At 47.2% G+C, this 16,313-nt stretch overlaps 1 protein-coding gene across 1 annotated transcript in view; it reads left to right on the top strand.

Moving 5' to 3' along the window:
- Positions 1-15,689, top strand: part of LOC109876239 (protein FAM135A) — a 58,226-nt gene extending 42,537 nt beyond the window's left edge. Inside the window, 9 exon segments of the mRNA XM_031813067.1 lie at positions 61-252; positions 1,819-3,886; positions 5,513-5,673; positions 5,988-6,079; positions 6,808-6,905; positions 10,679-10,830; positions 12,823-12,933; positions 13,098-13,211; positions 13,662-15,689. Coding sequence (XP_031668927.1) covers positions 61-252; positions 1,819-3,886; positions 5,513-5,673; positions 5,988-6,079; positions 6,808-6,905; positions 10,679-10,830; positions 12,823-12,933; positions 13,098-13,211; positions 13,662-13,867 — 3,194 coding nt within the window. The 3' untranslated portion in view covers positions 13,868-15,689.
- The last annotated feature ends 624 nt before the right edge of the window (positions 15,690-16,313 follow it).

Genomic DNA, 16,313 nt, shown 5'->3' with positions numbered 1-16,313 from the left:
ATCTACTTGGTGGATAAAGGTCATTGAGATTTTCTCCGTACTCTGGTCTCCCTGCTTCAGATCGGGACGGGCCGTGGCTGGGCATACATAACCCCCGGAGTGGCTCCACTTCCTCCGGTAACTCTAAGGCCTCATCCTCTTCCACTGCAGCTGCCGCAGCATCCTTCCCCAGCCCCATCCTGGAGCCTCGGCCCCCAACCATGATGGACACTACCTGGCCCGATGACTGCCCAGACCTGCCCAAGTCCAAAGGTGTGTTGTTGTTATTCATAGGAATAGTTACTATCATGATTACTACGCTAGACGTTCAGATGATAGTTACTACGCTAGACGTTCAGATGATAGTTACTACGCTAGACGTTCAGGTGATAGTTACCACGCCAGACGTTCAGATGATAGTTACCACGCTAGACGTTCAGATGGTAGTTACTACAGTACGCTAGACGTTCAGGTGATAGTTACTACAGTACGCTAGACGTTCAGGTGATAGTTACTACAGTACGCTAGACGTTCAGGTGATAGTTACTACAGTACGCTAGACGTTCAGGTGATAGTTACTACAGTACGCTAGACGTTCAGGTGATAGTTACTACAGTACGCTAGACGTTCAGGTGATAGTTACTACAGTACGCTAGACGTTCAGGTGATAGTTACTACAGTACGCTAGACGTTCAGGTGATAGTTACTACAGTACGCTAGACGTTCAGGTGATAGTTACCACGCTAGACGTTCAGGTGATAGTTACTACAGTATGCCAGACGTTCAGATGATAGTTACTACGCTAGACGTTCAGATGATAGTTACTACAGTACGCTAGACGTTCAGGTGATAGTTACTACAGTACGCCAGACGTTCAGATGATAGTTACTACGCTAGACGTTCAGGTGATAGTTACTACAGTACGCTAGACGTTCAGATGATAGTTACTACGCTAGACGTTCAGATGATAGTTACTACAGTACGCTAGACGTTCAGGTGATAGTTACTACAGTACGCTAGACGTTCAGATGATAGTTACTACAGTACGCTAGACGTTCAGATGATAGTTACTACAGTACGCTAGACGTGCAGGTGATAGTTACTACAGTACGCTAGACGTTCAGGTGATAGTTACTACAGTACGCTAGACGTTCAGGTGATAGTTACTACGCTAGACGTTCAGATGATAGTTACTACAGTACGCCAGACGTTCAGATGATAGTTACTATGCTAGAAGTTCAGGTGATAGTTACTACAGTACGCTAGACGTTCAGGTGATAGTTACTACAGTACGCTAGACGTTCAGATGATAGTTACTACGCTAGACGTTCAGATGATAGTTACTACAGTACGCCAGACGTTCAGATGATAGTTACTACGCTAGAAGTTCAGGTGATAGTTACTACGCTAGACGTTCAGATGATAGTTACTACGCTAGACGTTCAGGTGATAGTTACTACAGTACGCTAGACGTTCAGATGATAGTTACTACAGTACGCTAGATGTTCAGATGATAGTTACTACAGTACGCTAGATGTTCAGGTGATAGTTACTACAGTACGCTAGACGTTCAGATGATAGTTACTAGAGTACGCCAGACGTTCAGATGATAGTTACTACAGTACGCCAGACGTTCAGATGATAGTTATTGTGTGTTCTGCCCCCAGTGAGTACTGTCTCAGTCTATATGTCTTGGTAAATGTGGCACTGACAAATCCTTGACAATGCTTCCTTGAATAGAGTGGTTACCATGATGTTTTATCAGTTCATCTGAAGCACGTTGGGTTTGTGATAAAACTCCTTAAATATAAAACACATGCTTTTTCTTTGTATTAAAAGGCAAGTCGGTGAAACTGAAGAAGAACGCCAAGACGGAGAGGGAGAACGCCAAGAAGCTCATCAGACAGGGATCCAAGGACTCTGTGGTTCTGGTGGCTTATAAGAACCTGGGGAAGGCCGCTAACTCGGCTAACCCTTCACAGCTAACACATGGAGAAACTGACCATGACAGAGAGACCCAGGGACAGGGAGAGGCTGGCCTGAAGCAGAGGGAGGAGAGGGAGCAGGGGGAGAGGAATGCCTTGCTGGGGGTGACTGGGGGAGACTCCAACACTGACCTAAGGACTAGGATCTCCAAATATTTTCCTGAGCCTGGTGCTACCACCGCCGCTGGACAGGCAAATGCTGTTCTTAATTTTGACTCTCTCCTTGAGGATGACGTCCTAGTAGCTAGTGGCGTGGCTAGTCAGAAAGGTTACTTCACAGCCTTAGTGAGCTTGGACACACAGAACAAGCCGGCCCAGGCTGGTCCTGGAGCTGTAGCCGGATTAGCCACCACAGATAATAACCAAGTAATTAACAAAAATGCTGCCGTTGACCACTGCAGCCAGCAGCTGCCCGATCACTACACGCCTGGTTCTACCGCCACTGGACTCAGGCACATTGAGGTCCAACCCTGTGACAAGGACCCGTACCAAGGAGACACAGTGACCGTTCTCCTGCCCTGTCGGACGGATGGGGATGGGACCTCCAAAAGAGAGATCCCAGAAATCACCCAGACAGACCTGTGTATGTCCGACTCTAAACACCTTGCTATGAGAGACTGGAGTTCTGAGGTGTCTGACAGGCCTCGGGGTAGAGGGGTAATGACTGAGGTTAGTCAGAGGCCAGGCCTGGTGCTTCTACAGCAGGTGAAAGGTGATTGTATCAGGCTGCCACCAGACGGAGGTGCTGCTGTCCCCAGTGCCTCCTCCCGCCTCTCCGACTCTGGTATCGAGAGCGAGCCCAGTTCCTTCGCTATCCAGCTGGCTACCCAGGGTGGGGCCGTAGGGCTGGCTGGGGCCCCTGAGACTGAGTTGGGCCCCCAGCAGGCCGAACGGCCCCTACTCAGCCCTGCTCCCCGGCCCGTCCAGCCCACCTCTGTCCATAAGGGCAGCATGTGGACTAGAGAGGGCCTCAACCCGGAGAGCACAGTCAGCGGCGTCCAGTCTTCCCTCACCTCCATCAACTCGCTGCCCTCGGATGACGAGGGGGAGGGGGGTACGTCTGTGTCCAGGGGCTCCAGCAGTGTAGGAGGAGAGGAGGCCGAGGGGCCACCCGGCCCAGGGGGAATGAGGAAGTCCAGTGTTCTGGTACAGGAGCAACAGAGCCTGGTGTTCTCTGGAGAACCACCACCATCTGTCCCAACACGCTGCTCCGTACCCAGCCAAACGCACCCCGACGCTGGGTTGGGCCTCAACACCACTGCTAGTGGGGGTTCTGCATCTCAATATCTGCCTCCTAGGACTTTTTCCTCAACCTCTGAGTCAACACTTAACACTGATCCCAGGTTGTTAACAGGTTCCTCTGAGGGGGCCGTAGGGGGTCCAGGTGCCCCCCGTAGTGAGCCCCAGACAGCCTCCTACCCCTCCTCTAACTCCACCGCCAGCAGCAGTGACCTGGTCAAGAAGGGACTGGTAGAAAACTACTTTGGCTCGCGCTCCAGCACAGACGTCTCAGAGATCAGCCCTGTAGAGACATCAGCTATCACCCTGGGGATACTGTCTGGAGCGGGGCCGGGGCCGCCTGTAGAGGAAGACGAGGAAGAGGACAACGAGATGATAGAGAACGGCTTCTACGAGGAAGGAGACGGCTTGGCGTTCGTGAACGGTGTTGTTGACGAGGAGGAGGAGGATGAAGGAGATGGAGGGGCAGTAGGAAGGAGTCTGATGTTTGAACAGTTGGGACTGGACCATGTTCAGGAGCCCAGGGGTCTTCCTCCAGGCTATGGTGCCCCTGTCCGCTCCCCCCTGGCTCCCAGCTCAGTGGGCTCTTCCCAGGGGAGAATTCTAGTCCCTACCCCTTCCACCTCCCTCACCTCCAACAGCCTGCGCTGGTATGACAGCGCCCCCACACCACAGATGAAAGCGTGAGTCCACAGTCTAGTCACCTCATGTCCTACAGTCCACAGTCTAGTCACCTCATGTCCTACGGTCCACAGTCTAGTCACCTCATGTCCTACGGTCCACAGTCTAGTCACCTCATGTCCTACGGTCCACAGTCTAGTCACCTCATGTCCTACGGTCCACAGTCTAGTCACCTCATGTCCTACGGTCCACAGTCTAGTCACCTCATGTCCTACGGTCCACAGTCTAGTCACCTCATGTCCTACGGTCCACAGTCTAGTCACCTCATGTCCTACGGTCCACAGTCTAGTCACCTCATGTCCTACGGTCCACAGTCTAGTCACCTCATGTCCTACGGTCCACAGTCTAGTCACCTCATGTCCTACGGTCCACAGTCTAGTCACCTCCATGTCCTACGGTCCACAGTCTAGTCACCTCATGTCCTACGGTCCACAGTCTAGTCACCTCATGTCCTACGGTCCACAGTCTAGTCACCTCATGTCCTACGGTCCACAGTCTAGTCACCTCATGTCCTACGGTCCACAGTCTAGTCACCTCATGTCCTACGGTCCACAGTCTAGTCACCTCATGTCCTACGGTCCACAGTCTGGTCACCTCATGTCCTACGGTCCACAGTCTGGTCACCTCATGTCCTACGGTCCACAGTCTGGTCACCTCATGTCCTACGGTCCACAGTCTGGTCACCTCATGTCCTACGGTCCACAGTCTAGTCACCTCATGTCCTACGGTCCACAGTCTAGTCACCTCATGTCCTACGGTCCACAGTCTAGTCACCTCATGTCCTACGGTCCACAGTCTAGTCACCTCATGTCCTACGGTCCACAGTCTAGTCACCTCATGTCCTACGGTCCACAGTCTAGTCACCTCATGTCCTACGGTCCACAGTTCCATAATTTCATTTCTGCTTCTTTGATGGTTCTGTCTTAAGCCTTAGCTAGGGAAATGTTGCTCCGTTAACTTTACTGTATTAGGTTGATTTGACAGGGACGATGCACCATTTGCACATTAATGTGGTTCTTTGTGGCTCAGTCTGTAGATAATGGCACTTGCAACGCCAAGGGTCGTAGGTTTGATTCCTGTTGGGACCACCCATATGTAGAATGTATGCATGCATGACTGTAAGTCCATTTGGATTCAAGCATTTGCTATATGGCATATACACTGAGTGTACAAAACATTAGGAACATCCACCTAATGTTGCATTGCACCCCCCCCTTTTGTCTTCAGTTCTTCACACAAGCCGGTGCACCTGGAACCAACTACCATACCCTGTTCAGAGGCACTTCAATCTTTTGTCTTGCCCATTCACCCTCTGAATGACACACAATCCATGTCTCAATTGTCTTAAGGCTTAAAAATCCTTCTTTAACCTGTTTCTTCCCCTTCATCTATACTGATTGAAGTGGATTTAACAAGTGACATCAATAAGGGATCATAGCTTTCACCTGGATTCACCTGGTCAGTCTATGTCATGGAAAGAGCAGGTGTCCTTAATGTTTTGTACACTCAGTGTATATGCTCAGTGTACAGTAGTAGTATTATTATGATTATCATAATAGCTTATATTATTAATCAACATTACTGGCCAGGCAAATAATACAAATGTCTTCCTTATCCTCGTGGTGTAGTTTTGTTGCGGCCAAAGAGGAGTTGAAGCAGCTGAGACTACCAGGGTTCCTGTACAGTGAGGTGGGAGACCTGGCCTCCAGTGTCCCCTACTTTAGCCTGGAGGAGGATGACAACTGTGACGAGGGCATCCACCTCATCGTCTGTGTCCACGGCCTCGATGGTAACTACACTTTATCCATTTAGTCAGATAATCAACCCATCTTGTTATCTGCTTCAGTTCTTTTTGGCACAGGACATGTTGTGGTCTGATATATTGAAAACCAATCTGGGTTTAAATACTATTGAAATAATTTAAAATCCTTTACCTGGGCTTGATCAAGCTTGACTTGGCAATGGAACCAATAGGAAAGCCCCAGTAGTGGTGTTCCAGACAGGTTAATGCATCGCTCATAGTATTTGAAAGATTTCAAACGGTATTTGAACCCAGGTCTAATGTGAAATATCTTGGGTGTTCCTTCATTCTGTGTCTTCCAGGTAACAGTGCTGACCTGCGTCTGGTGAAGACCTACCTGGAGCTGGGCCTACCTGGAGCTAGGATAGACTTCCTCATGTCCGAACGCAACCAGGTAACTAACCATAGTGTACCACACCTGAACCAACCGACACTACCTCATTATGGTACACCTGAACCAACCCACACTACCTCATTATGGTACACCTGAACCAACTGACACTACCTCATTATGGTACACCTGAACCAACTGACACTACCTCATTATGGTACACCTGAACCAACTGACACTACCTCGTTATGGTACACCTGAACCAACTGACACTACCTCATTATGGTACACCTGAACCAACTGACACTACCTCGTTATGGTACACCTGAACCAACTGACACTACCTCATTATGGTACACCTGAACCAACGGACACTACCTCATTATGGTACACCTGAACCAACTGACACTACCTCATTATGGTACACCTGAACCAACTGACACTACCTCATTATGGTACACCTGAACCAACTGACACTACCTCGTTATGGTACACCTGAACCAACTGACACTACCTCGTTATGGTACACCTGAACCAACTGACACTACCTCATCTGTCTCTTTACTTCACATTATTATGGGACGTTATGTATTTCAAGTACATTCGTACTTGATTGACAATCAACAATGGATGGTTAATAGGAATTTCTTCTAGTTTCGTCTCATGGGAGAGCAGTATTGTCACGGGAGAGCAGTTTCGTCTGTATCCTCTTATGCAAGTGCAGTAAACAATGCCTTGTCCTTGTCAGTCTGTAGAACTTTAGGTCTGACTTTTTGTTCTTTTCCCCACAGAATGACACGTTTGCTGACTTTGAGCAGATGACAGACCGGCTGTTGGATGAAATAGTTCAGTACATTCAGATCTACAACCTCACAGTCTCTAAGATCAGGTACATATGGATTCTTCAGGTCTACAATCTCACTGTCTCTAAGATCAGGTACATATGGGTTCTTCAGGTCTACAATCTCACCGTCTCTAAGATCAGGTACATATGGGTTCTTCAGGTCTACAATCTCACCGTCTCTAAGATCAGGTACATATGGGTTCTTCAGGTCTACAATCTCACCGTCTCTAAGATCAGGTACATATGGGTTCTTCAGGTCTACAATCTCACCGTCTCTAAGATCAGGTACATATGGGTTCTTCAGGTCTACAACCTCATCGTCTCTAAGATCAGGTACATATGGGTTCTTCAGGTCTACAACCTCACCATCTCGAAGATCAGGTACATATGGGTTATTCAGGTCTACAACCTCACCGTCTCTAAGATCAGGTACATATGGGTTATTCAGGTCTACAACCTCACCGTCTCTAAGATCAGGTACATATGGGTTCTTCAGGTCTACAACCTCACGGTCTCTAAGATCAGGTACATATGGGTTCTTCAGGTCTACAACCTCATCGTCTCTAAGATCAGGTACATATGGGTTCTTCAGGTCTACAACCTCACCATCTCGAAGATCAGGTACATATGGGTTCTTCAGGTCTACAACCTCACGGTCTCTGCTTCTTTAATTGTCCCCCTACTATGGGTGCTATAGTCTGAAGTGTGTCCCTCTCCTCTTCTTCATCTGTGCTGATGGAAAGAAGTAATAATGGGATGGGTAGAAGCAACATAGTGGATCTCTAGGACCCATGAATTGGCTTTCCCACTGTCCAGTGAGTCACCCCTTTCCCACTGTCCAGTGAGTCACCCCTTTCCCACTGTCCAGTGAGTCACCCCTTTCCCACTGTCCAGTCCAGTCAGTGAGTCACCCCTTTCCCACTGTCCAGTCAGTCACCCCTTTCCCACTGTCCAGTCAGTCACCCCTTTCCCACTGTCTAGTCAGTCACCCCTTTCCCACTGTCCAGTCAGTCACCCCTTTCCCACTGTCTAGTGAGTCACCCCTTTCCCACTGTCGTCAGTCACCCCTTTCCCACTGTCTAGTGAGTCACCCCTTTCCCACTGTCCAGTCAGTCACCCCTTTCCCACTGTCTAGTCAGTCACCCCTTTCCCACTGTCTAGTCAGTCACCCCTTTCCCACTGTCTAGTCAGTCACCCCTTTCCCACTGTCTAGTGAGTCACCCCTTTCCCACTGTCTAGTGAGTCACCCCTTTCCCACTGTCTAGTGAGTCACCCCTTTCCCACTGTCTAGTGAGTCACCCCTTTCCCACTGTCTAGTGAGTCACCCCTTTCCCACTGTCTAGTGAGTCACCCCTTTCCCACTGTCTAGTGAGTCACCCCTTTCCCACTGTCTAGTGAGTCACCCCTTTCCCACTGTCTAGTGAGTCACCCCTTTCCCACTGTCTAGTGAGTCACCCCTTTCCCACTGTCTAGTGAGTCACCCCTTTCCCACTGTCTAGTGAGTCACCCCTTTCCCACTGTCTAGTGAGTCACCCCTTTCCCACTGTCTAGTGAGTCACCCCTTTCCCACTGTCTAGTGAGTCACCCCTTTCCCACTGTCTAGTGAGTCACCCCTTTCCCACTGTCGTCAGTCACCCCTTTCCCACTGTCGTCAGTCACCCCTTTCCCACTGTCTAGTGAGTCACCCCTTTCCCACTGTCTAGTGAGTCACCCCTTTCCCACTGTCCAGTGAGTCACCCCTTTCCCACTGTCCAGTGAGTCACCCCTTTCCCACTGTCCAGTGAGTCACCCCTTTCCCACTGTCCAGTCCAGTCAGTGAGTCACCCCTTTCCCACTGTCCAGTCCAGTCAGTGAGTCACCCCTTTCCCACTGTCTAGTCAGTCACCCCTTTCCCACTGTCCAGTCAGTCACCCCTTTCCCACTGTCTAGTGAGTCACCCCTTTCCCACTGTCGTCAGTCACCCCTTTCCCACTGTCTAGTGAGTCACCCCTTTCCCACTGTCTAGTGAGTCACCCCTTTCCCACTGTCTAGTCAGTCACCCCTTTCCCACTGTCTAGTGAGTCACCCCTTTCCCACTGTCTAGTGAGTCACCCCTTTCCCACTGTCTAGTGAGTCACCCCTTTCCCACTGTCTAGTGAGTCACCCCTTTCCCACTGTCTAGTGAGTCACCCCTTTCCCACTGTCTAGTGAGTCACCCCTTTCCCACTGTCTAGTGAGTCACCCCTTTCCCACTGTCTAGTGAGTCACCCCTTTCCCACTGTCTAGTGAGTCACCCCTTTCCCACTGTCTAGTGAGTCACCCCTTTCCCACTGTCTAGTGAGTCACCCCTTTCCCACTGTCTAGTGAGTCACCCCTTTCCCACTGTCCAGTGAGTCACCCCTTTCCCACTGTCCAGTGAGTCACCCCTTTCCCACTGTCCAGTGAGTCACCCCTTTCCCACTGTCCAGTCCAGTCAGTGAGTCACCCCTTTCCCACTGTCCAGTCCAGTCAGTGAGTCACCCCTTTCCCACTGTCCAGTCAGTCACCCCTTTCCCACTGTCTAGTCAGTCACCCCTTTCCCACTGTCCAGTCAGTCACCCCTTTCCCACTGTCTAGTGAGTCACCCCTTTCCCACTGTCGTCAGTCACCCCTTTCCCACTGTCTAGTGAGTCACCCCTTTCCCACTGTCCAGTCAGTCACCCCTTTCCCACTGTCTAGTCAGTCACCCCTTTCCCACTGTCTAGTGAGTCACCCCTTTCCCACTGTCTAGTGAGTCACCCCTTTCCCACTGTCTAGTCAGTCACCCCTTTCCCACTGTCTAGTCAGTCACCCCTTTCCCACTGTCTAGTGAGTCACCCCTTTCCCACTGTCTAGTGAGTCACCCCTTTCCCACTGTCTAGTGAGTCACCCCTTTCCCACTGTCTAGTGAGTCACCCCTTTCCCACTGTCTAGTGAGTCACCCCTTTCCCACTGTCTAGTGAGTCACCCCTTTCCCACTGTCTAGTGAGTCACCCCTTTCCCACTGTCTAGTGAGTCACCCCTTTCCCACTGTCTAGTGAGTCACCCCTTTCCCACTGTCTAGTGAGTCACCCCTTTCCCACTGTCTAGTGAGTCACCCCTTTCCCACTGTCTAGTGAGTCACCCCTTTCCCACTGTCTAGTGAGTCACCCCTTTCCCACTGTCTAGTGAGTCACCCCTTTCCCACTGTCTAGTGAGTCACCCCTTTCCCACTGTCTAGTGAGTCACCCCTTTCCCACTGTCCAGTCAGTCAGTCACCCCTTTTCCATCAGTACAGAAGGAGGAAAGGAGACAAGGAGTTGAATCAGCTTATGAGATGCCCCCTGGTGTATAACAGTGCTCTCCACATCCAGCCATATTTAATTGTCCCCCACCATGAAATCGGGGAGGGGATCTGTCTCGGTCCTTTAATATGTTAGTACCTCATGATATCTCAGAAACCACTGGCCCAATTCTGAGGAAACTTGGGTGAATGATGCATCTTGCCAAAGAGATCCGTCATGGGGCGGCAGGGTAGCCTTGTGGTTAGAGTGTTGGACTAGTAACTGGAAAGTTGCAAGTTCAAACCCCCGAGCTGACAAGGTACAAATCTGTCGTTCTGCCCCTGAACAGGCAGTTAACCCACTGTTCCTAGGCCATCATTGAAAATAAGAATTTGTTCTTAACTGACTTGCCTAGTTAAATAAACGTACAATTTAAATGGACAAAATTACACTGATTGGCCCAAACTATCGGGTGGCTGCGTCATTCGTGGGGGACGACATGTTTACTGTTAGCTCCTGCGTGATCTCTGACCTGTATCTATATTCTCTGTTTCTCAGCTTTGTAGGCCACTCCCTGGGGAACCTGATAGTTCGTTCAGTACTTACCAGACCCAGATTTAAATGTTACCTGAGCAGACTTCACACCTTCCTCTCTCTGTCTGGACCTCACCTGGGTACCCTGTACAACAGCTCTGCTCTGGTCAACACAGGTATGTCTCTCTACACGATACCCTCTACAGCAGGGATCATCGCCTAGATTCAGCCGCGGAGCGATTTGTTTATTTTCTGGAGCGGATGGTTGGGGAGGCCGGAACAATTATAAATAATATTCAAATTGACCGCAAGAAGCCCGCGTCTGTCTGTCTGTCTTTGCTTATTTGTATAAGATCATGTGTGTTTGATGCGTGGGAATACTTGAACACATTTCTTAAATTCACCTAATTTGGAGCTGATTTCCTTGTGTTTTTAGCGTCTTATATGTCCAGCGATGAAAATTCTGCACACAATTTGTATTTATTTATTTTTGCTCAGAAAACTTGGGAGGTGGAGAAATGAAACCATCCATGGGACAAAATCGGACCACTGGTCACCAGTTGGGATTTAGAAGAATCTGACAAATATCCTACCTCATTAGATTTGTTTAGTTCATGTTCGCAGTGTGTTTGCGAGATGCCGTACAAAAGGCAGTTTTAAAACCGTCCCGTGACTCCTGCAGCGTCTACAGACATCCACCAAACAAGCAAAAACCGACTCTATGAGAATGAGTGTGACAACTGATAGCCCATCTATAAGTGACTATGTCAGTCAATCAGGTGGCTAGCTGCCTGCAGAGACTTCTATTGCAGAACATATGAAGGGCTCTGGCTAGTAGTACTTAGCTTCTTACATCTTTCTAACTGGCTAACATTTAAACAGATCCTACCTCAGCAGGAGAAAGAAAATAGGCTACTAAGTTGTAATAACTGTGGTTTACAGACAGTGATGTGGCGCTCAGTGGTGAGGCTGAGGCAGGCTACAATGCATGCAGAAAGAAGCAGAGGAGACATTTGGACAATACTTTAAAACCTCTTCGGGCTAGGGGGCAGTATTTTCACGTTCGGATAAAAAGCGTGCCCAGAGTAAACTGCCTGCTACTCAGGCCCACAAGCTAAGATATGCATATTATTAGTAGATTTGGATAGGACACACTCTGAAGTTTCTAAAACTGTTTGAATGATGTCTGTGAGTATAACAGAACTCATATGGCAGGTGAAAACCTGAGAAAAATCCAACCAGGAAGTGGGAAATCTGAGGTTTGTAGTTTTTCAACTCATTCCCTATCGAAAACACAGTGTAAATGGGGTCATATTGCACTTCCTAAGGCTTCCACTAGATGTCAACAGTCTTTAGAACGTTGTTTCAGGCTTCAAAGGGGAGTGAATAAGACCAGTCAGAGTAGGTGGCTCAGTTGAAAGCTATGAGTTGTTTAGCGCGCGCTGCTGTGAGCACGAGCTCTGTTCCCTTTCCTTTCTAAAGACAAAGGAATTGTCCGGTTGAAACATTATTGAAGATTTATGATAAAAACATCCTAAAGATTGATTATATACATCGTTTGCCATGTTTCCACGAACTGTAATGGAACTTTTTGGACTTTTCGTCTGGACTTAGTTCCCGCGCCTTGTGCATTTGGATTAGTGAACTAAACACGCAAACAAAAAGGAGGTATTTGGACATAAAGATGAACATTATTGAACAAAACAAACATTTATTGTGGAACTGGGATTCCTGGGAGTGCATTCCGATGAAGATCATCAAAGGTAAGTGAATATTTATAACGCTATTTCAGACTTGTGGACTCTACAACATGGCGGATATCTGTATGGCTTGTTTTGGTGGCTGAGCGCTCTACTCAGATTATTGCATGGTGTGCTTTCGATGGAAAGCTTTTTTGAAATCTGACACAGCAGTTGCATTAAGGAGAAGTTTATCTTTAAAAACACAGGATACAACATTCAATTTAAAAAGCTCCTAGCTTACAATTTTTATTTTATTTGTATGTATACTATTCCAGGAAAGTTTACTGTGAAAATGTTGAATGTATACTTCCCTTTAACTACGACACTGTGCTACGCTCAGTCAAGGAAACAAGTCATTGTCTTCCTCTCCCTGGTTGATTTAGTCAGTCTTTAACCCCTGTGTTCCTCCTCCTTCCTTCCTCCCAGGCCTGTGGTTCATGCAGAAGTGGAAGAAGTCTGGCTCGCTGCTCCAGCTGACCTGCAGAGACCACTCTGATCCCAGACAGACCTTCCTCTACAAGCTTAGCAAGAAATCTGGTGAGTTGAGCAGAGTAAAGATAATTTGTTGTTGATGTTTTTTACAGTGCAATTTGTTACATTGTTAACGCCTGGTATCAATCAGTTCTTCTGGGCATTTAAATGAAGCTTGCTGTCTATTGTTACATGAATAACAGGTGTGCTGTGTCAATGTATTGTGGCAGGTCTTCATCACTTCAGGAACGTGGTGTTAGTGGGCTCTCTGCAGGATCGTTACGTCCCATATCACTCAGCCAGGATAGAGATGTGTAAGACAGCCCTGAAGGACAAACAAACAGGTGGGCCCTACATATTTATAAGAGCAGGCCCCAAACGTGTGTCCTACAGGACATTTGTTCACAGTGTAGACAAGCTACTGGACCAATAGCCCGGTTCCTCTCGCTGCTGCTTGCTGTTGGGGCTTTGCTAGGCCGGGTTACAGTTAAGCACTTTGTGACAACTGTTGATGTTGAAATGGCTTCATGAATACATTTGATTGATTGTTGTCATGTATGGCTCAGTTGATTAGAGCATGGCCCTTGCAACATTAGGTTTGTGGGTTTGATTCCCGGGCCACCCAGATGTAAAATGTATGCACACGCTTCTAAATGGAGTTTATTCTTCTTCTCTCTGTCACTCCCTTTTTTCTCTTCAAACCCTTTCTGCCCCCCCCCCCCCCCTTCTCACTTCCGCTACCCCTCTCTCACTACCCCTCTCTCACTACCCCTCTCTCACTCCCCCTCTCCCAGGTTCAGTATATGTAGAGATGATAGAGAACCTGTTGCTGCCGGTGCTCCAGAACAGAGACTGTAACCTGGTGCGTTACGATGTCATCCATGCTCTGCCCAACACCGCCAACTCCCTGATTGGCCGAGCAGCACACATCGCCGTCCTCGACTCGGAAATCTTTCTGGAGAAGTTCTTCCTGGTCGCAGGCCTGAAGTTCTTTCAGTAGGAGAGGAGGGGTCTATGAATCCAACTAATGGCTGGAAGGGGGGGATGGGATGGGGGCTTTACCAATCTAACCAATGGCTGGAGCGGAGGGACGTTTTTTCAGTAGGAAGTAGGAGTGGCCACCCAATCAAATCAATGACTGGAGGAGGGAGAATGGGGTCCTCCCAATCAATAACCTGGTCCCATATCTGTTTTGACCGTTTTGGTCAACTCCTATAGTCATTGACATGCCCAAAAAAATGTATGCATTGTATCCTGTGGAGGTCAACGGGTGGAAGGAGTTTACACATTTAAGACCATGTCAGTGATGCTGAAGTGAGATCTCTGCCCATCTCCATCCAATGACCATAGAAGTTGGCAAGACTGCACAAACTGATCTGGGACCAGGCTAGCAAATAAAACCTGTGGCTGGAGGGAGAGGGGAAGAGAGGAGAACGTGGAGCATACATAGAATATAATTACTAGACCATCAATCTAGTGATGCTATTTCTATCATGTGTAGCTTATATTACCTCACTGCATCCAAACCCCAATTCTCAATATTGTATCTGGTTGAGGCGTACGGTTTTATAGATGCATCTGCTTCCATATGGAAGATCAGAATTCTAATATCAGTGTTTATTTTTAGTTTTTAAAGTTTTTTTTATCGGTTTGTTAGCGAATGTTCCTCATTTTTATTGTTCTACTTCTATTATTCAAAGGATGATTTCAAGTTGATTTTATGAATGTACTTGTGGTGGGGGGATGGTTTTCCTTCTCATATTGTAATCTTTTCAGTGTTATTTATCTATGAAATGGTTATATTTTCACATGGGTTTGTTCAAACCATTCATTCATTTATTAAGACGTTTGCAATACCGATCTGGAAATGTAGCTGCTAAAAATGGTGAGCTGACTCATCTTCTCATATTGTCGTCACCTTTTATTTAAAAGGTGCATTTTCTTCAACAACAACAAATTAGTCGTAAAGTCAAACTATTATACTCTTGCATTAATTTGCACCACAACTGTATAAAAAAAACAGATTTTCTACTGAGGATGGTCATTTTTACTAAGTACATATTTTACTATCAGAATTTTAATTTGTGTTATTTTTTCATTTTACAAAGGTAAAGGCTTCCAGTCTAGTCGAACTAACTTAACGGAATCAATTTGATTGTAACTTGGACAATGCAGCCTGGGACTTATAAGGCTTTGCGGTTTTCTATAGCTCTGGACCAGGGCGTTCGGTGCAGGTTGTTGGCGCTGAGCCTTCCTGAACAGGGGAAGAGACAACTCGTTGCGCAATGGACCAGAGCTAGGTTTTATACTGTATGCTGTTACTTTGCCATTACAGCATCGTGCACAACACTAAACCCAACCTGGTGTTGGGAACATTATACGAGCCTTGCTTGATTAAAGCATGAGAACATTTTATTACAAGAGGTTTTAAATAAACTCGTTCAACTGTTATAGCCAGAAGGGTCGTGTTCATTAGGGCTCACCGTAGCAAAACGTTTTCTAACAGAAAGCAAAGAAAGCCTTGCTTATTGGACAAGTTCATGTAGGGAAGAACCCTGTTTGATTCTGTTTTCTTCCGCCTGGTGCCAAATGAATACGACCCAGATGTAAAGGTGGGGTGTAGCTAAGGGTCAGTACTTATGAATAGCACATATCTTGGTTCATGGAGAGTATTTATGTTTTGCTGTCATAGATGGGTGGGTGTATTATTTATGCTTTTTAACATGCGTATTGTTTTTAGATATAAAATCTACTTCTCATTTCTTTGTGAAAATGGTTTGTATCATTGCACTCTTTACCATTAAATAAATGTATTATAAATATTTGTTGGTCTTATTTTGCTCATTTATGCAATTTGGTTGAAAGTTAAGAACTCAAATGTTTGACTAGATGGTAGTGTATGTGGATTCCACTGCAAGATAATCACCTTTCCCTGCCAGAGAAAAAAACTATTGGCAATAGTATGGTTTTCAATCTATTTCATCTCCAGAAAAGGTTATCTAGGCTTGAAGACGAGGAGACTGGATGAAAAGGTTATCTAGACTTGAAGAGGACTAGCCTGGATGCCAACTCCTTATGGAACTGTCATGCCAACTACAAGATGGCTGACAATGAAATGGCAATGGAGTAGGCTAAAAACAAATTAGGCCATTTTATTCCGCCATCAAATAAAGTGTCTCTGGTTGTAATGTTTGATGGATTTGGGATGAATGTTCCTCATTATTTGAGGTTGTGTAAAAACAAATGACAGTCAACCATCCTAGGAATGTGTGAATGGACATTTATTAGTAGGCTATGCCATTTATTCAGTGTCTACAAGCCTAGTTTACCCCTCGCTCCCTTGCCCCTGTTTGGAGTAAATTATAAACGCCTGTTGCAACCAGCTGATTTTAGGAATGTTGTCGCCCATGGTAACACAATGGAGTCCCGATTGACCTCCCTCTCTA

Source organism: Oncorhynchus kisutch, unplaced genomic scaffold (genome assembly GCF_002021735.2).
Source record: "Oncorhynchus kisutch isolate 150728-3 unplaced genomic scaffold, Okis_V2 Okis04b-Okis11a_hom, whole genome shotgun sequence".
NCBI lineage: Eukaryota > Metazoa > Chordata > Actinopteri > Salmoniformes > Salmonidae > Oncorhynchus > Oncorhynchus kisutch.
The sequence above is the reverse complement of the archived record's forward strand: the minus strand, read 5'-3'. Positions and strand labels throughout refer to the sequence as shown.